This window comes from Ambystoma mexicanum, chromosome 5q, assembly GCF_040938575.1.
Source record: "Ambystoma mexicanum isolate Mex_15411 chromosome 5q, UKY_AmexF1_1, whole genome shotgun sequence".
Taxonomy (NCBI): Eukaryota; Metazoa; Chordata; class Amphibia; order Caudata; family Ambystomatidae; genus Ambystoma; species Ambystoma mexicanum.
Window position 1 is genome coordinate 1,309,301,223 of NC_090933.1, and position 25,624 is coordinate 1,309,326,846.

The 25,624-nt window shown below is 44.7% G+C and overlaps 1 protein-coding gene across 3 annotated transcripts in view; it reads left to right on the forward strand.

Annotated features, from left to right (window-relative positions):
• The window catches only part of LOC138498065 (TBC1 domain family member 20-like), a 242,415-nt gene that overhangs the window by 58,813 nt on the left and 157,978 nt on the right, over positions 1-25,624 (forward strand). For all 3 annotated transcript variants that reach the window (XM_069621910.1, XM_069621912.1, XM_069621911.1), the window contains one exon: positions 24,305-24,385. In XM_069621910.1, coding sequence (XP_069478011.1) covers positions 24,305-24,385 — 81 coding nt within the window. The remainder of the gene's footprint in view (positions 1-24,304; positions 24,386-25,624) is intronic.

A 25,624-nucleotide genomic window follows, 5' to 3' on the forward strand; every position in this document is an offset into this window, starting at 1 on the left:
GACAGTTTTCGCCATGGGTGATGCCTGTGTGGAATATCTGTTCCTGTATGCCTTCCAAAAAGGCTTCTGTGCCAATTTCGGTTTGGAGGGTGTGGAGGCTTTGTGGTGCAGTGTGGAAGTGTGCTGTTTCGGCAGTGTGCTGCAGAATGTCGACGCATGGCCACTTCTGCAACTGTACATGTTGAGGTCGTGCACTTTGGAGCCTTCTTTTTGGGTTCCATGCCTTGCTCGCGTTTGTACCGTCAACTGAAGAAGATGATGAAAGTAGTTCAGCATATTTTTCCCACTGCCAAGGTGCTTTTCTCATGTATACCACCGAGAATAGTATGGGACTATTCCAATGATTCCTGTCGCCAGCCAGAGGTCGGAAGGGGTCTCATCAACAGAAGCATGTGTGACTTCTTGAGTGCTGCTAGGATGTTCTCCTGTGAGAATGAGAACATTGGTTCTCGATATATTCACCTTTTCAAAGCAAATGGCATGTCTTTGTCGACCAGTGGCAATGATATTTTGTTTCACAATCTACAGGCTGCACTGAAGATCCTATTATAAGAATGTGAGCTAATGTACAAAACACAAAAAAAGTATAAAAACCGGAAAAAAGGTGTTTCTATAGAAGCACGTAAAAAAAAGGCCCTTTTCAGAGCCGCCACAACTAACAACGCCCCCTACCCTGGCTGAAATGTATTCCCCCACTTCTGCGTGCACACAGCACGAAAAGGTTGCAGGCATTGCGATAGTTGCAGGGTTTCATGTGTTACATATGCCCCTTTTACAGGTGACGGCCATAGAAATTGGACTGCAGAGGCTATGGGATTCGTCAATAAGGTTTCTGGGTGTGGTGTGTACGCACAGACTGGAACACGGTGTACTTGTTGACAGAAATGCAGATGGTGCGGTTATGGCTGTGTATTTCACGAGCCACAGCGTACAGGTTTTGGGGGAATTCTAAATACATTGATTGAAAGTGAATGGAAAACACAGTGCAGTGGCTGCTCATTCTGGAGTCTGTCATGTGGATGTGTACTGCTATGGAGTACTTACAATGAAGTGACTGATTTTGGTTTCTGTGTGACACTTTGGTAATACGCGATCATGCCGACATTATTGTTCTTCATTGTGGAGGGAAAATTGCACAGCATGTTACACAAGTTTCAGTGCCGTTTGCGATGAAGGAGGCACTTGCCCAGGGCATGTGTCTGTTTCCGATCTCCTGCATAACTTTCTATCACATTGCGCAGACACCGATGTGACTGCGTTATTTTTCATTTGGTCTGCAAATGGAGAAAACGCAGTAAATTGTGAAGAAGTCTATTTGTGCCTTTCTACGACATGTGCCTATGGCGTTCTTCACACATGGGAATATGACGTTTCACAGCACGAACAGTTTTCCCCACCAATAACATTCATCTTACTGTTCCTGCCATCCTGATTTCTGCACGCCATATCCAAATTGCCTTGCTGCCCTCCTTGAAAGTAGTGGAAGAATTTTTGAAGTAAGTGTTGCGCACTTACACTCTTCAAAACGCTCTGCAACACGTAAAGAAACCTTTTTCTATGGCGAACCCCTTTCTACCCGATTCCACTGCAGTGTTTTGCACAGTGCCACGCCTCCCTTATTTTGCGCAAATTGTGTGGAGTGTATACGGTGCGCCGCGCCCTGCATTCGATCATTGGCCATTCCATTTTTCACCTTTTGAAAGGAGATTTCTTTATTTCCCTTTTTTCTTTTCCCAGTTCCTTTCTATCTATTTTGGTCTTCTAACACACGCCACAGAAGGAATGGCAGCAAGGCCCGATACGGAAGGGGCAGCACCTGCTTGAATAACATAGGGGACGTGCAGAGAGAGGGAAATATTGGGTGGCCCTCACCTACATAGGCCCCAATCATTGTCATGCTCCCGGACGGACCCTTCCCAGGTACTTCAGAGTAACTTCCCTCTGTAGAGTAGTGTGTTGCAGTACATGCACAAAGCAATGCCCTTTGCCGGGTAAGGGTCTGTAGAGCGGTATATGCTCTGCAAGGATGTTTTAGAGCTCCGCCTCCCTACAGGAGTTCCCCTGTTGTTGGCTGCAGCAGATGTGGACAATGCTGTATATGAAATTACCCTCCTGCATTGTTCGAAGGGCAGTACCCTGCCCACTGGTCCCTTGTGCTTCCATTTCAGTTGTTGTCACATGCAGTACAAACACTTCATGCTACGATATTTGCTGTAGGACTAGCATTCACGGAGATGCATACATTCTGAAATACAAGAATGCTTACAACAACGAGAAACACAGCTTCATTACATGGAGCAGGAAGATAATTATTCAGCGCGACCCATGCGGCTACAGTACTTTTCTAACCACCACTGACATTGTTTGCACTCTGAAGATTCTGCTGTTTGCTTACTTGCCTTTACATGCACTAGTATGTGCGTGGCCAAACCGCACCAGCTTTGCTATTTTCCAGACTCACTACAAACTGTCACACCTGCAGTTACATGTTTTCTTCAACTGTACGACCCGCAGGCGACCCCTTGACATTTTCTGTCATAGTGCTCAGTGCAGAGACAGTGTCCGTTTCACGGGTCATGGAAAGGCAAGCAGCACATCAATCAAATAAATGCAACATTTAACACGCCCATGTTACACTGGAGGTTGCTGTTCCTTGTTTACCAGTGGGCCTCATACAGCCAGGCATGCTGCAGCCATACATTGGTAGGTTTGCACAGCCACCCACATAGTCAGCAGGAGTACTTGAAATACGGTAGCCTACCATATGAATCCGTAGGGCTGGCGACAGGGGCGGTGTTACCAGCACAAAGAGCATGCCCTACGCATGAGTATAGCTGTACAACGGATACACGTGCGCTCCCACAACAAGTTAAAAGTGCATTAGAAGATGCACTAATGGAGTCCTATGCATACCTGCAGTATGATTGCACATATGCCGCCCAGGTGCAGTCTCCTCAGGAAATGTCCATATTGCTCACCTGCAGTCATCGCGGACAGTATTGTGCAGCACAGATTCACCATGCAATGTTAACACAAAAAGATTAACCACTCAAACACTCTCCAATACTTACCATGTACATCTGTAATTGCTAAGGTACACCAACACTGTTAGGAAAAGGAAGGGGTAGCACAAATGGATGTATACACCAGAGAATTCGGCCTTTCCACAAGTTCATCATGAGGGGAGCCAAGGAATCAGTGACAACCCGTTGTTAACGGGACATTATGGTTCAGTTGCAGTACCAAAAACCTATCATCTTTACAGAAAACACTATGCTAAAGTAACGTTCCGGTTACAGTGCCCTACTAAATACCTATGAAATACACTAACAAAAAACATTGTTAAAGGGATGTTATGGTTAAGTTGCACTAATACAAACCTATCCCCTTTCCTGAAAAAACTATGCTAAAGGAAGGGTCGTGTTACAGTGGCCTACTAAAAACCTATCAAATTCATTGAAAAAATGTTGGTGAAGGGACGTTATGCTTCAGTTGCAATAAGAACGCCCTAGCAACTTCAGTGCAAAAACCTTTATTACAGGAACGTTAGTTACTTTGCACTAACAACAACCTATCCATACTATGATTACAAGTAAAACCGAAAACCCCCAGAATATCACCAGTTATGGTAAGCTAAGCAACCATAACTCGCGCCACCACCGTACACTGCTAATACTAACACTAGGACATCAAAGATGACATCACAAATGCAAGGATGGAGGACATTTTGGTTATCTTCTTTGATGCCGAAAAAGTGTTTGTGTGAACTGGTCTTTTTTAAATTATATGTTACTTAAAATGGGTTTTGGCCCGCAATTCTTGAATGTGATAGATGCCTTACAATACAACATCTCGGCTAAATTATGGGTCAATGATGTTATGTCTCAATCCTTCAAACTGTTTAGAGGAACCAGACAACGCTGTCTGTTTTCACCGTTCTTGTTCAATTTGGCCCTTGAGCCGTTGCTGGCATATATTTGGCAGGAGTGGAACATATGTGGGTGGAAGTTAAGGGATAACGAGATAAAAGTTCTAGCGTATGCTGATGATCTAACGATGGTGTTGACGAATCCGGCTGAAGGGGGAACCTTGCTTAGGAATATGTTCCAAGAGGTGGGGGAGGTATCAGGCTATAAAGTAAATTGGGGAAAAACAGTGTTTTTTCCGCTGAAAATGAATCCATTAAGTAGAAGGTTGTTGGATTGGGACTGTCAGTGGGCAGATGTGTCAGTAAAGTATTTAGGTGTTTATTTGGTGCACAATATTTGAAGGACAGTGGAATTTAATGTGGATAAATTGAAGGAAACATTATTAAGGGACATACGTAGATGGGATAGATTGACTCGAAGTCTTTGGGCTAAAATCAATGCCATTAAAATGATGTTTTTCCCAAAGGTTTTGTATTAAATACAATCTCTCCGTCTAAAATTTACAATGAAGGTTCTCAAACGCATTGATAGGATTTTTATGGATTTTTTGTAGGGAGTGGACAAAAGGCAGAGAATTCCGCGATTTATCTTGGTACGAGTGTTAGGGATGGGGGGGTTTGGTTATCTTGTGTTGGAGAATTATTATAAGGGGTTCCTACTAAAAAAGGCTTCTTATTATTTTAGGGAGAGTGGGGGTTTAGATCCTTTCTGGCTTCTGATGGAAAGAGAGAAGTTGAATCCCTTTCCCATAGATTGCTTGTATTCTTATGGGAGGTTTCCAAATTCCGGGGCAAAGTTGGAGGCGTTGGTGGCTACAAAGTCTGCCTTAGTATCATGGATTCAGGGGTGTAGTCAGAACTTATTTTTTTATGATTCTGCTTCTATTTGGTCGAATCCGGATGTGCAGATTGGGAACAAAATGCTACATTGGAGGGGTTGGGCTAATAAGGGTATTTTGAAGATGGAGGATGTTTGGAAAGAGGGTAGGATGGTTACCTTTGAGGAGTTGGTGAATCGATATGGATTGAGTAATAGGGAGGTTGAGAGATGTAGGTCTTTAGAACATTTGAAGTCAGAGGCTTAACGGATGTTAAGTGAACCACTGAGTGACAAATCCCAAGTGTGTACGTTGTTTGGTACTCTTCCGACCATTGTTTCTACCTATATCAAATTGATGCCTATGCAGGAATGCATGCAGATTTCTTGGGAGAAGTTGCAAATGGAGTGGGTGACAGAGCTGGGAAGGGATTTGTCTGTGAGTGTGTGGGATAATGCTTGGAAGGTGACGATGAGAGCCAAAATGGATTTGAATTTGAGATACATCCACCAACGAAGCTTAGGTCGTATTTATTGGACGCCAGTGAAAAAGAGAGAGGGGTTTGGCGGATACGGATTTGTGCTGGGGGTGCAACTGTTCAAGAGGGACTTCTTTGCATGTGCCCTGGGAGTGTGACAGGGTACTGAACTTCTGGAATGATGTATTGGATCAAATAGATCTGGTGGTGGGCAGGTTATTTCCTCCAACTTTCATGTCTGTGGTCTTCCTCTCAGCTGAAGGTAGAAGTGTGGTAATTTGTGATGCATCTGATTGGATTGACAGGGCATTGTTAATGGCGATAAAGCATATTATGAAAGTGTGGAAATCAAGGAAGAAACCACATACTGATAGTTTGTTAGTAGACACGCGTACACTTTCAAGGTACGAGAGGTCTCGAGCATCGCAACTTCATCGGGAGATTGAATACTGTGAGAAATGGCAATCGTTTAATGATTTATTTGGATAAGGTGTAGGGTTAGATTTTAGATATAGTAAGAATACAGAGATTGGGTGGGGGTTGATGTTGTGTTTTGTTGTCTGCAAGTGTTGTTTGTGATGTCAAGTGTTTGAATCTGGAGTGTGGGGTTGGGGTTTTAGATGAGAGATAAAAGTTAAATTGAATGTTACTTACCTTTTTAAGGAATATGTTGTGTACATTGTTGTTTTTGTTGGCTCTCACTTATACGTTTCAATATGATTTTTGGTTTAAAATTAAATAAAGTCGATAAAAAAAAGATGAGGAATACGTGGGAGGAACATCCAGTCATAAGAACGTTAGGAGTAAGTCACTTGTTCATCTAAGCATAACTCAAACACTACATGAAGCAGGTCAGCTCTTTGTGTCTTTTGCAACAGCAAGGGAAGGAGACCCAGGAAACAAAATCCAACATAGCAAGGTGGATTTTGTTATATACAATCCTGCTATACACTGGCTAATATACCTATTCCTGGACTTGCATTGCTCACTCCCCAAGTAATACGGATGCAACTCTAGCCTTCATTGCTAACATTCCAAATAGATGCAATTTGAAAAGCTGCAACAAACATGGAGCTCAGTTCACACTTTCACACAACGTTAACAGACTCACAGATGGGCCAAGCAATACTGTTTTTTTTTTCGAACTGTTCACGTCCACCTTCTTCAGGTCCTGCTAACTAGTTTATGCAAAGCGTGTCCATCTAAGAAGATTCACAAGCCTCAGAAGGCATGCATTATTTACCCAGTAATAATATTTCTGTTGCTTGAATCTGCTTAGAATTACATGCGCAAACCCAGCTTCCCCAAGTGGAATCTGAAACGCAGTCTCTCATGCGGTACATCATGTCAGAAAATCCTCAGAGAGCATGTGTACATACACGTAGAGTAGGGATTGTGTGATGGGAATGCCCCTGCCAACGCCCTTTATTGATTTCAAGAAAAACAAACTTTAGTAAACCGACTCAACCGCTAGATCGAATCCTATGCAAAGCATCTGATTCTAAGCTGATATAAACCACATAAAGACAATTACCGCGTAAGTCATTTTCTGCCACCCTCCCTCCCTATAGATATATACTGGAGTAAGGAGATGGACAAAAGGGTGGCATCTTTACAACAATCTTTAAATAATCATAAAAGAGGCCCATCTTCCCCTATCTCTCATGGGTTTTCCCTACCTGACTAAAGAAGGTGGGTGCTCGTGGCCAGGGTGGTTGAATATCCGTCCTATGCCCAAACTAGCCCTACCACTAACAAAAGACATTAACATAAACGGCTCCAGGAGAATGACTCCCTTCCCCTGGTGCAATGGGATCAGCCCTTGGGGCGTATTTCAATTAGTCTCTTATAATCGTTCTAGTTCTGCACTTGTGGAGAACCAGGAGAATGACTCCCTTCCCCTGGTGCAATGGGATCAGCCCTTGGGGCGTATTTCAATTAGTCTCTTCTAATCGTTCTAGTTCTGCACTTGTGGAGAATACCAGGAGAATGACTCCCTTCCCCTGGTGCAATGGGATCAGCCCTTGGGGCGTATTTCAATTAGTCTCTTATAATCGTTCTAGTTCTGCACTTGTGGAGAATACCAGGAGAATGACTCCCTTCCCCTGGTGCAATGGGATCAGCCATTGGGGCGTATTTCAATTAGTCTTTTATAAATCGTTCTAGTCCTGCACTTGTGGAGAATACCAGGTGAATGGCTCCCTTCCCCTGGTGCAATGGGATCAACCCTTGGGGCGTATTTCAATTAGTCTTTTATAGTCGTTCTAGTTCTGCACTTGTGGACAATACCAGGAGAATGACTCCCTTCCCCTGGTGCAATGGGATCAACCCTTGGAGCGTATTTCAATTAGTCTCTTATAGTCGTTCTAGTTCTGCACTTGTGGAGAAAACCAGGAGAATGACTCCCTTCCCCTGGTGCAATGGGATCAACCCTTGGGGCGTATTTCAATTAGTCTTTTATAGTCGTTCTAGTTCTGCACTTGTGGACAATACCAGGAGAATGACTCCCTTCCCCTGGTGCAATGGGATCAACCCTTGGAGCGTATTTCAATTAGTCTCTTATAGTCGTTCTAGTTCTGCACTTGTGGAGAAAACCAGGAGAATGACTCCCTTCCCCTGGTGCAATGGGATCAACCCTTGGGGCGTATTTCAATTAGTCTTTTATAATCGTTCTAGTTCTGCACTTGTGGAGAATACCAGGAGAATGACTCCCTTACCCTGGTGCAATCGTATCAGCCCTTGGGGTAATGGGATCAACCCTTGGGACGTATTTCAATTAGTCTTTTATAATCGTTTTTGTTCTGCACTGGTGGAGAATACCAGGAGAATGACTCCCTCCCCTGGTGCAATGGGATCAGCCCTTGGGGCATATTTCAATTAGTCTTTTATAATCGTTCTAGTTCTGCACTTGTGGAGAATACCAGGAGAATGACTCCCTTCCCCTGGTGCAATGGGATCAACCCTTGGGGCTTATTTCAATTAGACTTTTATAATCGTTCTAGTTCTGCACTTGTGGAGAATACCAGGAGAATGACTCCCTTCCCCTGGTGCAATGGGATCAACCCTTGGGGCGTATTTCAATTAGTCTTTTATAATCGTTCTAGTTCTGCACTTGTGGAGAATACCAGGAGAATGACTCCCTTCCCCTGGTGCAATGGGATCAACCCTTGGGGCGTATTTCAATTAGTCTTTTATAATCGTTCTAGTTCTGCACTTGTGGAGAAAACCAGGAGAATGACTCCCTTCCCCTGGTGCAATGGGATCAACCCTTGGGGCGTATTTCAATTAGTCTTTTATAATCGTTCTAGTTCTGCACTTGTGGAGAATACCAGGAGAATGACTCCCTTACCCTGGTGCAATCGTATCAGCCCTTGGGGTAATGGGATCAACCCTTGGGACGTATTTCAATTAGTCTTTTATAATCGTTTTTGTTCTGCACTGGTGGAGAATACCAGGAGAATGACTCCCTCCCCTGGTGCAATGGGATCAGCCCTTGGGGCGTATTTCAATTAGTCTTTTATAATCGTTCTAGTTCTGCACTTGTGGAGAATACCAGGAGAATGACTCCCTTCCCCTGGTGCAATGGGATCAACCCTTGGGGCTTATTTCAATTAGACTTTTATAATCGTTCTAGTTCTGCACTTGTGGAGAATACCAGGAGAATGACTCCCTTCCCCTGGTGCAATGGGATCAACCCTTGGGGCGTATTTCAATTAGTCTTTTATAATCGTTCTAGTTCTGCACTTGTGGAGAATACCAGGAGAATGACTCCCTTCCCCTGGTGCAATGGGATCAACCCTTGGGGCGTATTTCAATTAGTCTTTTATAATCGTTCTAGTTCTGCACTTGTGGAGAATACCAGGAGAATGACTCCCTTCCCCTGGTGCAATGGGATCAGCCCTTGGGGCGTATTTCAATTAGTCTCTTATAATCGTTCTAGTTCTGCACTTGTGGAGAATACCAGGAGAACGACTCCCTTCCCCTGGTGCAATGGGATCAACCCTTGGGGCGTATTTCAAATAGTCTTTTATAATCGTTCTAGTTCTGCACCTGTGGAGAATACCAGGAGAATGACTCCCTTCCCCTGGTGCAAAGGGATCAACCCTTGGGGCGTATTTCAATTAGCCTTTTATAATCGTTCTAGTTCTGCACTTGTGGAGAATACCAGGAGAATGACTCCCTTCCCCTGGTGCAATGGGATCAGCCCTTGGGGCGTATTTCAATTAGTCTCTTATAATCGTTCTAGTTCTGCACTTGTGGAGAATACCAGGAGAATGACTCCCTTCCCTTGGTCCCACTGTTCAACAACTGCTATCTCCTTCTGGTCGACTTGGTCAGCGTCCAAGCTGCTGCTTAGTAGACTTTAGCCTTAGCTTCTGATTCAGCTACTTAGGTGAAAGTACCAGAGAGTGATTCCCTTCTCCTGGTTAATTTGGTTCAGCCGTTGGCTAACTTTGGACGATTTCCTGCAGCCGTGTTTTTATCAACCTTTGCACTTCTTTCCAGGCTTCTCTTAGGGCTTGTTTAAAAGTCAAACCCTCCTGCTGATTTCAACACACAGTTATTTTTCGTCTTTCTTTCCCGTCCTTTTCTCGGTGAAAACAAAGGGAACTGTTCCTGTAATGTCCTTGATTTGTTCTAACACTCTGACAAAGGAGACTGTTCTTGTGGCTCTGTCTATCCTGAATGTCTCTTTTGATGATAAAGTGATGAGGGAGAGTACTTTCCATGTGTTCTTCTCTTTCAGTATCTTTGACACAACTGAGACGGGGAAGATCACTAATGATGTAATCTTAACACTTGATAATTCTATCCCAACTCTGGAGATGAGGGAGATTACTCCAGAGGCTTTCTTTCCTTTCAATACTCTTCATACATTTACTGAGATGAGGGAGATTACTCCCGATATCTTCTTCCCATTCTGTACTTCTGGCATAAGTATTGAGATGAGGGAGATTACTCTGCTGCCGTCTTTACCTTTGGTACTTTTGAGGCAATTGCTGAGATGAGGGAGATTTCTCCCGAGGCTTTCTTCCCATGAGATATTGTTGATACAGTTACTGTGATGAGGGAGTTTACTCCTGATACCTTCTTTATATTTGGTACTTTTGCTACAGTGACTCAGACTAAGGAGATACTCCTGATGCCTTCTTTAGCTTCATCGCCCTTCCCCAATCCCCTACCAGGTCTCCCCTGACTCCCGTTACCTCTCCTTTGTTGGATTCACATTGCTGCTTCTTTCTGGAGTGTTGGGTCGATACGTTCCCATGGAACATTCTATCTGCTTCTCTTTGCGCTTCCCGTTGACGTGCTTTGATTTCGCGGGGTCCCCATCCATACGGTGTTGGCGCAGTTAATAGACTGCTTGGTGTACCTCCTCATCACGCCACTGTTGGTCGGTTTCCAGCTTCCAGTCAGGCCTGCTCTGGGCCAGCCTGCAAATGACTACTGCAATCTGCTGTCAGCGTCTTCCCGACTGGAGGTTTGCTTCCCTGACGTGGCTGCTTGCTCCCAGGTTTGCACTTCCCGGGTTTGCCAGGCTGTTAGGGAGAATTCTCTTCTAAGGCTAATTTCCCTTACCTTTAGAGTCCCCCAGCAGCTTTGCTGTATTTGAAGGGTTTATTTTTTTCTCCTGCTAAGAGTGAGACCCTTTTTTCTCACTCTTAGACAGATTGCTAGTGTGTGTTTTACGCTATCTTGTGTGCTTATGGTCTATGGTTTTTTTTTCACCCTCATAGGAATCATCTTTTTAACATGTGTGGTACACAGCCCCCTCCGTGCCTTACCACAGGGGTGTCGTAGCGACCCCCAAACATAGACTCCATACCCTGGGACTGACTACTGTCTCCCAAGGCATGTAAAGTCCCCATTGACTTTACTAGTCAATACTTATGAACTAAACCAGTACAACCCATCTTACAATGGAAGTACTGGAAAGGGTTTATAGTTTTTCCATTGGGTTCATTTTCGAGTGGGTACCGTACAGTCCCTCTCTCAAAAGTTTCTGGCTGGTGGCAGTGGTTACTACCGTAAATATACGACTGCAAATATTTCCCTACAGGATTTTCCCATTGTTCGAGGCTACAATTTTTACTGACAGCCTCTTAACATACCGCCGGTTTATTTTTATATTAACTTTACTCCGGTAGGTTTTTATTGCCAGAACTTTGATAAGATTTCTTTCTCTTGTCTTTCTCTGTAATCCTAACCCAGGTCGGGGATCCTTTGTTTGTCCTTTTGGCGGGCTTCTGCACAGAAGCCCTCCTCTCGGCGCCACTGAGTCTGGGGTAGACAGGATGCGTGGGAGGGGGAATAGGCACCCTGGTCAGGGTTGTCTATGCAACCCAAGTCACACTCTGCCCTGATAGGCTAGGGGGTTCTCTCGGCAGGAGAGCCACCCATTGTGTGAGTGACAACTAGGCTGTATGAATGGGGGTCTTGCTGCATGCTGCATAAAAGCAGGGTTGCTGCATGCTGCATAGAAGCAGGGTCCTGAGGACTGGAGGACAAGACATCGCCACTGGAACTAAGAAACTGAAGAGGAAAGAAGCTGAAGACCTTTGCAACGACTGAACCACCGGTGAAGCCCTGCTGCAGATCCTCACCACTTTTCTCCAACGACTTGAGAAGATCTTCATCTGCAAGAGTCTTCTTCCCTTGAGCTGGTGGGGCCAACCAGTTCACCAATCACCTTCCAGGACCTGCCTTGGTCGAATCGCCAGTGCCCTGCACTCCGAGATCGGATAGCCAGGCACCCGTCCACCAGGACCACGATTTAAAGGAGCATACCTTTTATTCGTTTGGCAGCACTGCGGCTGGTTTCATCCCTGGGTAGTGCAGCAACTCGAACCTTCCTCCACGACGAGAGCCTCTCTTCCTCTGCTGGATCTCCCGAACTGCAGTGACTGCCAGGAACTACCGCCACGGCAGGAGCCTCTTCTACTTTAAAGGTACATCGTTCCGCCAGGCCTCCCATTTTGTTGGGTGTAGCTAAAGGTCTTTTAAATCCTTTACTTACCTACTGGGTTGGCCGCCCCTATCATCTAACATTGTCTTTCATCTTATGCAACCGCCTTTTCGAATCCTTAAACAAAGACTTGACTGCAGCTACTAGAACAGTTTGATCCTGGGCACATTGCCTTGTACCATTGACACTGGCACAGGCCTATTGACTCTGGCTAAATCTGTTACAACTGCCTTTTCTACATTGCTTCTCACCTAGAAATGTGTTGGTGCATTTAACTCTTATAACCACCTTTTTCCTTCCCGTTTTTAAACTTGTCAAGTGCCCTTTTGCTCGGTTTTCACCTCAGTATTGCATATGCTAAAGTACTGCCTTGCCTACCTTGTTCACAATCTACTTGGGAAGGGTTTCTGGTGTGTCTAAACCTGTATAACTTGTCCTTTCCCTCCCTTTTGAGAAATTGTTAGAGTGCCATTTCTGCTTGGTTTTCACTGTACCGTTTTGCTCAGTTTTCACTCTTGCTCAAACTTGTCTACAATTTAAATAGGGAGTTGTGTATACTTTTCTGGACTGCTTTAACTTACTTTTAATAATAGTGATTTGTGTGTGAACATCAGAGTGTGTAAAATAAATATATATATACTTTTTGATATAAAGCTTTGGTCAGTGTTTTCTTGTTCCATAGTACTGAGGTCCTAATGTGTAAACCCTGAATACTGCTCATCTCCCTCTTGAAATAAGTCTGACTGCTTAGCCACAGCTACCAACTAAATCTTTGTGGTACAGACTGATACCAAAAAAGGATTGTTTGCATATACCTGTAGTCTTAATCTTCTGTAGTGCTCCCTGAGGGAACTGCACAGGATTCTGCCTAACACAGGCTTTACGCTTACTTCGCTTGGTACGCCTGCCTCCTCTCTCATTGGGTCCTTTCTCTATTTTAAGGCTATAGAATCATTGTGATTTAGGGAGTCCTCTTCTGATTCAGCCTCTTTGCTACCCTTTGTATCAGAGGCTGTGAAGTTTGATGTCGGGACTTGAGTGAACTGCCCCGAGTTGGTCTTCTCTTTCTCTGAGGTCCTATTCCTCGTGTTTTCTTTGAAGACATTTGTTTCTGTTCCTTGGAGGCCCCCCTCACCTAGTGGTTGGGTTGACTTTGCTTTGGGAAAGAATCTCTCTCCATTGGTGCTAGACGTAACAAAGAATTCCGGTGAATCCGATCTTTTATATGTTTGACTTCATCCTTTCTGGGGATTCAAAAAGGGAGGGAGTGAACTGGAGTTTGGGTGATGTGAGGATGTTTTCCAATCCGCTCTTTCTAGCAGATCTTTCACTGTACAGAGGCCGCTTCGTAGTAAACGTCCCTCTGCTTCCTGGGTTACCTGAAAGTCCTAAAAGTCTTCTGATGTGACCCTCTACTTCGTAGTCTCTCTCATGGATGCAGCAGTCTTCCTTTCCTGTTTGGTCATAGTGTCTTTGTTGTTAGGCAGGGCGGGCCGGGCTCCAATCCTGCTGGCCTGCCAGACTGCACCTCCATGCAGCTCTCAACGGCCGCTCCACATCTGGAATGGGTTTTTTTTTAAGCCCTCCTTCCCCTTCAATGGCAGGGAAAAAAGACTAGCTTCTCACAGCTAGGAAACGGAGATTACTGCCAGACTGCACCTCCACGCAGCTCTCTGCGGCCGCTTCGTGGCTGGAATGGGTTTTTAAGCCCTCCTTCCCCTTCAGTGGCAGGGAAAAAAGACTAGCTTCTCACGGCTAGGAAACAGAGATTACTGCCAGACTGCACCTCCACGCAGCTCTCCGTGGTCGCTCTGCGGCTGGAATGGGTTTTTATGCACTCCTTCCCCTTCAATGGCAGGGAAAAAAGACTAGCTTCTTACAGCTAGGAAACAGAGATTACTGCCAGACTGCACCTCCACGCAGTTCTCCCCTCTCTCTCTTTCTCTATTTTTAGTTCCTTCAGCTGGTTCCTCCCCAGCTGAGTGTCACAGGCCTTTGTTTGTGTCCATTGGGTATTCTTCATGCCTTCTTGAGGCCACCTCTTCCCAGTACCTTCTGTACTTACCAAAGGAGTCGTTTGTATAACTCCATCAATCTTCTTCACAGTACTCCTGGAAGATGACTTGAGAGCAGACTGTATGCCCATTGTAGTCTTCCTGATTTTGGTGGTATCAATATTTACAGGAAGAAGGAGTATTGCAATAGCATACAGTAGTGCATTGAGATTGTTTCTCAGCAGACATTATGGATTTCATGGACACAAGGGCAAGAGGGTTAGGGAGTTCCATTACGGGATGGGAGACCTTGTCCCTATGAGCCTCTCCCTGTGAGATCCTGCTTTCCGCCACCCCTAGGGCAAATGTTGCGTAGCAGGTTCACATCCCTAGCCTCACTGGGAAGGGCTCCCCACTGGGGATAAGTGATGTGATCCCATGAATCAGGGCGGGGTTGCCGCCCTGTAGTTAAGGTGAGTAGTGAGTTCCATAGCAAATAGAAAAAATGAATTGCTAATAACTTTTGTGATGGATTTGGTTGGAATTCTGCAGACAATTGTGTACGCCCAGGCCCCCACAGACTGGAAAGTTTGGGAAAGAATTGTAAAAAAATCTAAATGTTATTAAGAAAACAAAAAAGCACTTTCCGCCTACTCCCCATTCATGTTTCCATTGACAAAAAAGACAATTTTTGCTTCAACGCACAGCCCAAACCGCTGGACGGATTTGGACCAGGTCCAAAACAACTTGGGCATGAAGCGTTGAATTGCTTTCCTTTTGTGGCTTGGTGTTATTCTGTCCAGTATTGTTTTTAATATTGGACAGAGAAAGGGGTGGGTGCCACCTTCTCCCAAAATGATAGCTATATTCCCATGATGCATTGCGGGCATGGCCAGTGGCACAGAAAAATATGCATTGGCCACAGCTGAGGCCGTGCCCATGGCCATTGGTGCCGAAAAATATACAGTGGGCATGAAGAAAAACAATGGTATATCAAAACCCTAACGCAACAAAAGCCTTGAAATTCAGCGCATTGGAAAACTCAGGACCAGCTTAACTGAGCACGTTCCCATTGCAAAGCCCAAGAGCACATATATATTCTAAGAGAAGAAGAAATGTACAATGCAGTACAAAATGGCATTATGGGGGGTATCAACAGGAACGCACCAAGTTAAGCTGGTCCCGACTTCCCACATCCACTGAATTCCAAGGGTTTTGTTGCGTTAAATCTGCGCAACTTCACTGCACCTTCACTAAGGTTTTCTCAGTGAAGTTGAAGGGTTTTGTTATACCATCGTTTTTTTGTATGGGCCACTAGCCATGTATGCCTTCAATGGTGCCCACTGTATGTTTTAAAACCCTACCGGGCCACCTGCGATGGGCTTCGTCCGTGTCCATTGTCCATGTCCCAATATATGTTTTTAAAGCATTGCCAGCCTTTCCCTGCTGACGCACGGAGCGGTACAGGCGTTGAGAGATCATTTTACACCACTGTGATAAACATGTCAAATGCAGCGATATGTGCTATGGCTTGTGCCATGAAAGCACTGAAACTTAACTCGCTCAGGTGTGCCTCTGTTGCCAAACGATGGTGGTGGCAAACGACGCTGGACAGTCTGTTGAAGGCATGCAGACGCAGGCGATGCATCATAGAAAACACACTTACAATACATTGCTATGAGGTGTGGAGTGCGAGGGCTGACCATTCCCCTGACTTTTTAACAAGTGCACCCAGCCTGGCACTTGATCTTTGCTCAACACTGAAATGCAGCCATCATCCCACTTTTGTAAGAAGAAACAACTAGTCACTGATAAACTCTTTACCTGTCCTCTCTATAGCCACCTTCTTTTTTTTTGTAAACATTTTAGGACGGCCAGTTGTTGAGGCTGCAGTATTTCAAGACCGTAGCACCATGACTCTGCCAAGCGGCAGACAATAAATAAAGCGGTATGGTGGTAGATATGGTGGTAGACTTAGGGGCTGGGGAAATCCTGAGAATATGCTGTGCAGGATTTTCAGCTACATTTTCATATTTTCTAAATTTCAACCAAAATGTACACTTGATGCACAAATTATTTTTCATTTTCCTGTAAATAGTATTACAGAAGCACAAAGTTGCAGATAGTTCACTTTCAAAATGTAGTTTAGTATGGTGCAGTTTTGCAGCTCTTTGCTAAACGTAAGATAGAAATTGCCACAGTTGCTTCCCAATGTCTGTAGTTGGCGGCAGCACAATATGGGGCATGGGAACACGTAGCAATCCGTGCCACGCCTATATAGGCACTGCAGACATGAGAGTTGGTCTCATCTCCGTGCTGTTTAATTGTCCTGGAGAATACTGTTCATTGTGAGATGTCAGAAACTGGAGGTCATCTTGCAGGACACTACCATATTTAGGGGTTTTGAAGCAGTGTGTTTGGGTTGGCATAGATGCGGCGAAATGAATCCAGGCCGTTTCAGCTGAACAGGGTCAATACCCACAGGATTTAAAGAAATCGACATTTCAATTAGTTGGTGTGAAGGAATCCCGACTACACAGCTTAATCAAAATGTGTGATCTTTGACAAATACTGTAATCCCACCCTGCACGGCCTGCCAAAATTGGGAGTTTGTATTTATTGTGCATTTGTAAGGCTTTTATCCATCAAGTAAATTGTGTTTCAAAGCGCCCATAGGGCAACAGGGAGGGAACATGGGAATGAAAGGCAAATTTAACCATGAAAGAGAGAGGCGGACCTACTATGCCTTGTGAGCATTCAGAACGTGCAGAGAGAAGGATGAGAGAGTGGATGGGGCAAACTTCACAAAACCTTGCATCTTTCATACATAGCAACACGGGTGTCAAATCGGGGCAGAATCAGTCTGTGATGAATGAGCGTCTTTGAGAGGCATCTGCATTAAGCTAAAAGGATTTAAAGGTGATATATTAACAGGCGACTGTTATACCGAGAGTTTTTTCTTTCTTTTTAAGCACTAATGTGTTTCAGCATGCTGGAATATTTTGGACTGGCAAACATCACAAAGCTTCAGTTCCCTTCCACATTCCTTATAATTATACATTTAAAGTGAGCGATGATAATAAACCCCTGTGATATCCGTCACTATGGCATGTGTGAAAGAAAGTCTCAAATATATGTATATCGGTATCACGTGGTATTCACTTCTAGCGCATAGTTAACAGATAAAGAGAGTGCGGTGCGCCAAGCACCCTTTTCCACCTGTTTAAGATGAGTCCTGACACTCTGAGCTTCTCTTGCATGCAGAAAATAGGGCCAAAAGCAGCATAAGCTTTTTAGCGCTTTGCTCACACATAACAAATAATGTAAATTGTAATGCATACTCGAAAATACAAAATGAGTCCAATAGACCCCATTAGACACTAGCTAAAACATTAATTGCAACAGTAATCGGAACTAGAAAGAAGCCAGCTTTTACACAATGCCAATCACCTCTTTGAAATATTCAAATAAAATGTTCCATCCGTACCAATAAACCCAACATATAACAGTAAGCATCTGCATCGTATATCCTCTGTAACACCCCAGCGCTTGGCCCTGTGATAATGTCTTGGACCTGATTGACAAAGCGTTTTTAGTGGTGATAAACCTATCGCAGGTCACATTTATCCTTCAGAGTTCCTTCACTAAATCTGGCCACCCAAAAGCAGTTGCTACGTTAAATATTTGCACAGTTTAAATAGTTTACAGTATATAGCACCGCAAGAGTTAGAAGAAGCATACACCCAAGAATATGTTGTGTGTGTGTATGTGTGCTTGTGTGTGTTTGCGTTTGTGTGTGAGTGTGTGCAAACGTGTGTATTTGTGTGTGTGAATGTGTGCATTTGTGTGACGAAGGATCTTACTCCTTGATTTGGGGAGGTTTTAGACCCCTGCAGAGATGACATTTTGCTCTAAAATGTAATCTCTGCAGGGGTGCGAGGTTATAGACTTGGAAGGCCTCCATTTTTTTAAAAAGTCACACTATTTGAAATAAGAACCCAGTTTATTACAATTAAATCAGAGTAGGATTAAATAATTGCCCAGGATTGCACACTTTGGGTAAACACTGAAGCTTGTATTTTAACCCACTCTGTAAATATGCCCTTTACAAGCCTTAGGGCGTCATTACGAGGTTGGAGGTAGCAAATCCTTACTGACTCCGCCCTAGTGAATGGAGCTATTACTGCCCCATTCCAAGGTTGGCGGGGGCGGTAATTCCCCATTCACCAGGGCCCTTCCCCATTCCCATTTGAGCCCCCATTGGGCTCAATGGGAATGGGGAAGGCGCTAATAACGGTACCGCAAATTGCGGTACCGTTATTAGCTCTGAGGTCCCTTTGCGGGTCCTCCCCTTAATGCCTGGTAAATCCAGGCGTTAAGGGAGGACTCGCAAAGGGAACTCGTAGTAGGGCAGTAAGGGATTACCGGTACCGGTGCCCTTACCAGCACCGGTAATCCCTTACCACCCGGGTCGTAATGAGGCCCTTAATATTTAAGTTCCGGATTTCAGATAGAGGGCATGCTCGGTATAGAGTTCTCTCAATTAAAGAGCAAGCATGTGTGTGGAGGCTTGTCCAACAACTTCCTCTTAAGCCAGTTATATAATTTAGAATGCACATTGAACCTGTGTTGAATTGTAGAGCCTTTTTTTCTATTTACGGGCCCTGTCTTGCTATTTTAGAATTGCATAAGTATGATTTTAATTGTTTTAAGTTCTACAGTGATTGGCCATCTTTTAAGTGCTTTCTTTCAACATGTTATGTAACATTTTATTAAATGTTTGATTGATTGTGTGACCCGCCCATAACCACTTACAAATACCTCTACACAATTCCAACCTGTTCCCAAGTGCTGCAGTCAAAATCTCAAAACCGTTCTAGAACATAAGCTCTCACACACTACAATAAAAAGATGCAATCCATCTCTCTGTCAGCAACCCCTTTTGCCTTTTGGAGACCCATTTTTGTCTGTGCCTATTCATCACCTCTGAGTTATCCTAGTCGACATGAAAATCCACCGGCTGAACACAGGGTAGCTCCTGAGACCGACTTCTAAACAAATAAACATATTTAACCAGAGTGCCTCAAAAAGGGTATGGAAAAATGTCTGTCTGACAACCCTTTGCAGTATGACTCATGTCTTTGCCCTTTACAATAAATGCATTCTAAATATTTCACGAGTCAAAACACATTTTAAACGAAAGTCGCACATGTAATTCAAACACCAGATTTAATAGTCTAAAGACTGGCAGACCCATGGCGCATCAGGGTAAAGGCCAGCATTTCATTCTCTTCTGATTCCTGTATACAGAAGCACGATGCCTGTACATCTATCAACAAAACACAGATATCCTGCACCCTGTGTATTTCCCGATGATATTGATATTTTTATATATATATATTGCGCTCATACACAAGTGTTTCAGAGCGCGAAATCATGCATCAAAAATGCACATTATATCAACACAGATTCTGAAACAGTTGTTTCCTTTTTCCTTCATATGACCCTGGCTGCATTGTATCAGAAGATACAAATACCCCGGTCACCCTGGATAAGTATAAATAAGCAGCCCCTGTGTGTATTTTTGGAGCCAGTATTTACACAGCTGGCGCTGCACATCACGGAAGTCATGTCATGCAGAGCTAAATCCGCAAAATAAAGCCCTGATCAGCCCACCCAAGGCAATCTGATGCTTACGCAGCGAAAAAGCAGAAATGCCGAAATAGCAGAAATATCTGGCTTCATGAATAATGTTCTGCGTCAGCGGCCACAAATAACAGGTTAAAAATGAATTCCTTGTGAATTCCCTAGATAATGCAGAGCAAGGTAGGCTTCGGCCCAAACTGCCTCCATCCCCGCCCACCTCATGCTTCTGAATCTTTGCCTCAAAAGCAAACACTTCTTGGGCTGCAACAGATGAGCGCTGTCATTTGTATTTGTATCTGTCTCTGAAAGGCTGGTCGGTTTTGAGCTGTCTGGCCCAAGATAACAACGCGCCCACCCCTGGCTTAATGTAGTGCATAGGGGTAATTTACAGCTGGCTTGTTGGCTCGCTGTGTTTTGAAAGAGGGCAGCATGACGATCCCCTGGAGATGCAGGGATTTTGCACAAGCTCACACTGTATGTTTAAGTGCAGAATCTGTGAAGTTGGGAATCACATACCGCTGTGATGGTTGCCTGGTCCTGGCTCAGGAGGCTTTTGGGTGAAAGACGTGGGAGCACTACTCCATTTTAAAGTGAAGGGGTAATTGGGGCGGTGGTGGGGATGTGGACCGCTGCACGCCAGGAGGAGCCTTGTGGGCCAATCCTTAAGGAACAAGTGTTGCCAAAGCTGATGGTTTGGGCTGTTTTTCTTTTGTGTAGGTCTGTTGAAGGCACAGTTTCATGGTGCGAGTTGTTTTAATTATTTAAAAGAAACATGCCTTGTCAAAACTCTGGCTTTTTTGTAGGCACTGGGAAATACACTTTGTCTATAAAACAAATTCAAAATTATGGGGTTATTTTTGGCCACCATCAAACGTCTAGGGTGGTCCTCACGGAATCTATTATATACATAGAATTTATATTACATTTATATCAAAGTTTGATCTTACTGCTTGATAAAGCAAATTCAACTGTATATGTTTTTTTTGGACGCCTTGAAACATCAGGGGTGTCATGATGTCATCTATACAATATATACAACATATATCCAATTTTATATAAAATGTATATATAATTGATATACAAATATCCAAAAGTGTGGGGTTCAATAAATTGATATCAAAATGATCGGGGTTATTATCAGATTTTTATCAAATATTTTGGGTTTGAATCAAAAATGTTGGGGCCATTTAAATGTATATCAAAGGGGCGGGACTAAGACCGGAAATGGGAGGCTTTGCCACCTGGCAAATTTTAACATTGACATTCAAGGTACCTCCTTGTACTACTTGCCATGCTTCTATACGTGGTAACCAGGTGCTACGTTATTTATTTTTGTCATTAGAACATTTCATAATGTTTTTCTTTCTCCCTTGGAGCACTTTGAGACAATTCACTCTACATAGTGTGCTGCGTAGCAGTGCAGTATAGGCATCTACTATCGACATATAACCCTAGTCTCTTTAAGTGACTCCCACTTGTAAATGTATGCAGAAGTAATGTTTGCTGGTCTTTTTTTGAAGATCAGCATGCATGCCAGAGGTTGTTAGGGAGAATTCTCACCCAAGTGCAAAATTCCCTCTACCTTAGAGCCCTCCAGCTCTTTTGCTATGTTTTGGGACTTAGAACTTTTAATTTTTAATGTATTTTACTCTTGTGTTCTTTGGTTATGGAGTTTTAAAACAACTCCATAGGCATCATCTTTTTCCTGTGTGTCACACAGCACCTTCAGTGCAGTGGCACAGGGGTGTCTTTCAGACTCCCCAAGGTTTAAATTCCTTCTCTGGGACTGACTACTGTTCCCAGAGCATGTGAAGTTAAATTGACTTTACTAGTCTTTTTAAATTCATAAACCCAGCACACACTATCTTCCTATAGATGCTCGAGGGTTTGCCTAGCATCCCCTATGTCTAAACACTCTTGTAACAGTGAAATGTTAACCTTTCCTATTGAAATGGCTGGTGGCAGTGGTTTTATAACGAACTGCCATGATTTTTCCCGACCGCGAAGACCGGTAGCTAAAAATCGGGTTAGCCATGTTTTTCAATATGGCGCCCATGACCCCTTTGTAAAAGCAGACTCTGGTCATCTTTTTTCGCCGTTTATTTTAGGAAAGGTCCTTCTTGTGTTTAACTCTGCGCGCCAAACCAGGTTTGGTCCCTTTGTTCGATGCCCTTTGGCAGGCTTCAGTGCTGAAGCCCTCCTCTGGTGCCCGAGTGTCTGGGGTGGACAGGATGTGAGGAAGATGCCCGAAACTCCCGGTGCTTAGTCTCCTAGGAGACCTGAATACACTCTGGCGTGATTGGCTAGCTGACTATCCTGCAAGGACAGCCACCCTGCTGGGTGAGTGAAAGCTAGGCTCGAATTAATGGGAGAAAACTGTTAAAAAGGTGAGTCTCCAGGACTGAAAGGCAGAGTCGGCCACTGGAGCGAAAGAAACGAAGACGAGATGAAGGAAGATGACTGCTGCAACTCCTGGACCATTGGTTTGCCTGGTGAAGCCCAGCTGCAGGTCCAAATTGCCTGAAACTCCATCGACAGAGAAGCTCCTTCAAGGACGACTTCTTCCCTTGAGCTGGTGGGAACAACCCACTCGCAAGACACCTGGACACCGCCTCCATACTGGTCGAATTTTCTTCAGAGTGCTGTTGAAAACTGGATAGCCAGTGAGAAGGATACGAGTTTGTGGACTTTAAGGCACTCACACCTTAAAACCGATGCTTAGCCAAGCTTGTGGCCTCTGCCCTGGGCAGTGCAGGAACCTCCCGACGTCCTCCTTCTTGTCCCCACGACTGAAGCTCAGGAACAGCGAGATCTGCAGGAACTGCAAGGAACAACTGCCTCAGCTACAGCTTTTCTTCATCATTAAGGTACTGTGCAAACGCGGTGTGGAAATCCTTTCAGCCGCGGTGAAAGTTTGTGAAACTTTCCCAACTTTGGGGCCTTGTTCGCTCGTAAATCGACGTATAACTTTTTCTGGCAAACTACTTCCTCGAACATTGGCAAAGACTTAACCGTTTACTACCAGAACTGTGCTATCCTATCCAAGACTCTGAACCATGGACTTTGGCCCAGGCCTAATGAATTGAATTGTTGGTTGTAGTGAACTGAAACTATTTGCCTATGAAAGTAATTGGGCCTCATTCCGAGTATGGCGTTAAGGGATAGCGGCCACCGCTAACGAGAGCGGTGGCGGTAATCCCTTACCGCCATACTCCGAGTTCCCTTAGCGCCATGGTGCTTTTAACACCTGCTTTTAGCAGGCGTTAAATACCATGGCGCTAAGGGACCTTGATGTTAATTACGCCACCGTAATTTACGGTGGCGTAATTGACGCCTTCCCCACTCCCATTATGCCCTATGGGGCGAGAATGGGAATGGGGAAGGGTAAATGGGGATTGGGGAATTACCGCCCCGCCAACCTTGGAATGGGGCGGTAATTCCGCCAACCACCAAGGCGCTGCCGGTCCGGGTACGGCGTCAACCAAGGCGTTAATAGCGCCATTGGTTAGCGCCGTACTCGGAATGAGGCCCATTGTGCTTTAAATTCATTTAACCTTGTCTTTCTACCCGTTTTGAAAGTAACTGAAGTGCCATTTTGCTCCCACTTCAGGGGAGCTTAACTTGTTCAGAAACGTATTGGTTGTGTTAGTGTGTGATATTGAGCTGCTCTTGTGAGTGGAATGTTTTCCAAATGACTGTGTAAATAAATGTATATTCTTTTACCAAGAAACCTTGAATAGTGTTTGTTTGAACTACTGCGATTGCAAGTCATTTGTGTAACATCTTGTACTGCTCACATTACTCTTGAGATAAGTCTGGGTGCTTAGCCACTGCTACCACATAACAGTGTAGTATGGGCTTGTACCAAAGGTGAGATTGTGCTTACACCTGTAGTCTTAATTGTGTGTAGTGTTCCCAAATACTGCATGTAATTCTGCCTAACAGAGGTGCACTTTCATTATTGGCTAAAATGCACACACGCATTCTAATCGCCTCTGACGAATCTCCCATGCCTGGACTTCAGTCACCCGAGGGCGTTCAGCCTTCAGCGAATGGTGTAAGGTGCTATACTGATGGGAAATGGCGATGATGATTGCTGGACATCACAGAAGCAGAGGCAGTGCCTGATCTGAACCCGACTGCCTGCAAATATGTTTCTATGTATAATGTGACCATGAATACATTCTGCAGAGTATGGTGATGGCATCCGGGGAATACAGGACACCCTCTGCCCCCCCAGGATAATTTACAAGGCTTGTCCTGGCCAGGTGCGTGAGAAGAACCCTGTATGTCGAGGAGCAGGAGTCTGTTGCTTGTAAATGTTTAGACTGTGACGTATGATCGTAGTATTTACGCCTCTAGCTTCACGCACCCCGCCAGTGAAGTTTAAGAACATTTCTCTTGGAGCAGGCTGGAGGATGTTTTTCCACCACACACGGGTACATCACTAACCGCACCATGCTTTCTCTTTAGGCAAAGCGATCCGCAAGGCCCACAAGGACTACAACCAGGTGCTCTTGGATGTCCGTCGATCCCTGCGGCGCTTCCCTGACGGTAAGCACAGTCACCCTATGGGCAAGGTGGGTCATGGAGTCCTGTTTCACTAGCATTTCTGCGTCTGGCGGGTTCCTTTATGGTTGTGTGCTGTGGATAAAGCCCTCTGCACTCTGAGTAGAGAGTCATTGGGCCTCATTACGACCCTGCCGGTCCAGAAAGAACGGTGGTGGTAAAACCGCCGCCACTGTTCTTTCCGGACCGGCTGGTTCCGAGGCCTGCAGGCGGGAGGTGTCACTCCCGCCAGGTCTGACCTGGCGGGTTTAACACCACCCGCCTGCAGGCAGACATGGAAACACCAGCTCTGTCATAGACGGAACCAGTGTTTCCATTGTCCCCATCCCCATGGAGTCCTATGGGGCTTCATGGGAATGGGGACTTACACATTTCCGCCTCCGGAATTCCCGGGTAACCGGGGTCGTAATGCCCCGGTAATTCCAGGAATCACAGAGTCAGAATGGTAATACGAGTCCAGCGGTAACCTGCCGGTTTTTCCGGCTCGGTTATCGCCGGACTCGTAATGAGGCCTACTGTCTTGCTGCAAGCGGTGCATTCCAACCTCCTCTGAAATCAAGCCTGCTGTAGGCATACCCTCCACCCACAAGGCATTGTTTATGCACAGAAACTCTCTGACTTCTACTAGAAGTTACATTTCTTTTAGCATTCTCTCGGAACAGTCAGCCTTTCTCCATCTCTCAACCTCTGCCTGGCAGGCGCCCAGGCGGGAATAGTTTTAATTCTAACTAAGCAGCCAGGGACTGCCTCATTGGCTTTGCCTCAAGTCCAAATGCCTCTGCAATGTAAGATTACAAGTTTTATAAATTAATGTAATGTTTCAGGGGGCTTGATATGTCTTACATCACTAATCTATAATATGAAGGCTCAGTCTGAGGGCAAATGTTAATTGAGCACGCTCAGATAAAACCTCTCTGTCCTGTTAGTGTGATGTTTTCATGGTGTTCAGACATGTGGCTGTGCAGTGTAACGCTTGCCTATTGTAATTGGCAATGCAGTATTTAATGACAGTCACTTTGGCTGCAATCCATCGTATATTGCCTGGCAGCTTCAAGCATCTCACTCTGGGCCTCTTTAACAAAGAGGAGTGAGATCATGATTGATTGGGTTGGTTTGGCTTGTAGACACTGAATGTTTCTAAGAGCTGTTGTTCAATATCACTGTGTGTGCTGACACAGTGTCAACCGCTTGATGGTAGTGTACTATAAGTGAATCACATGTGAA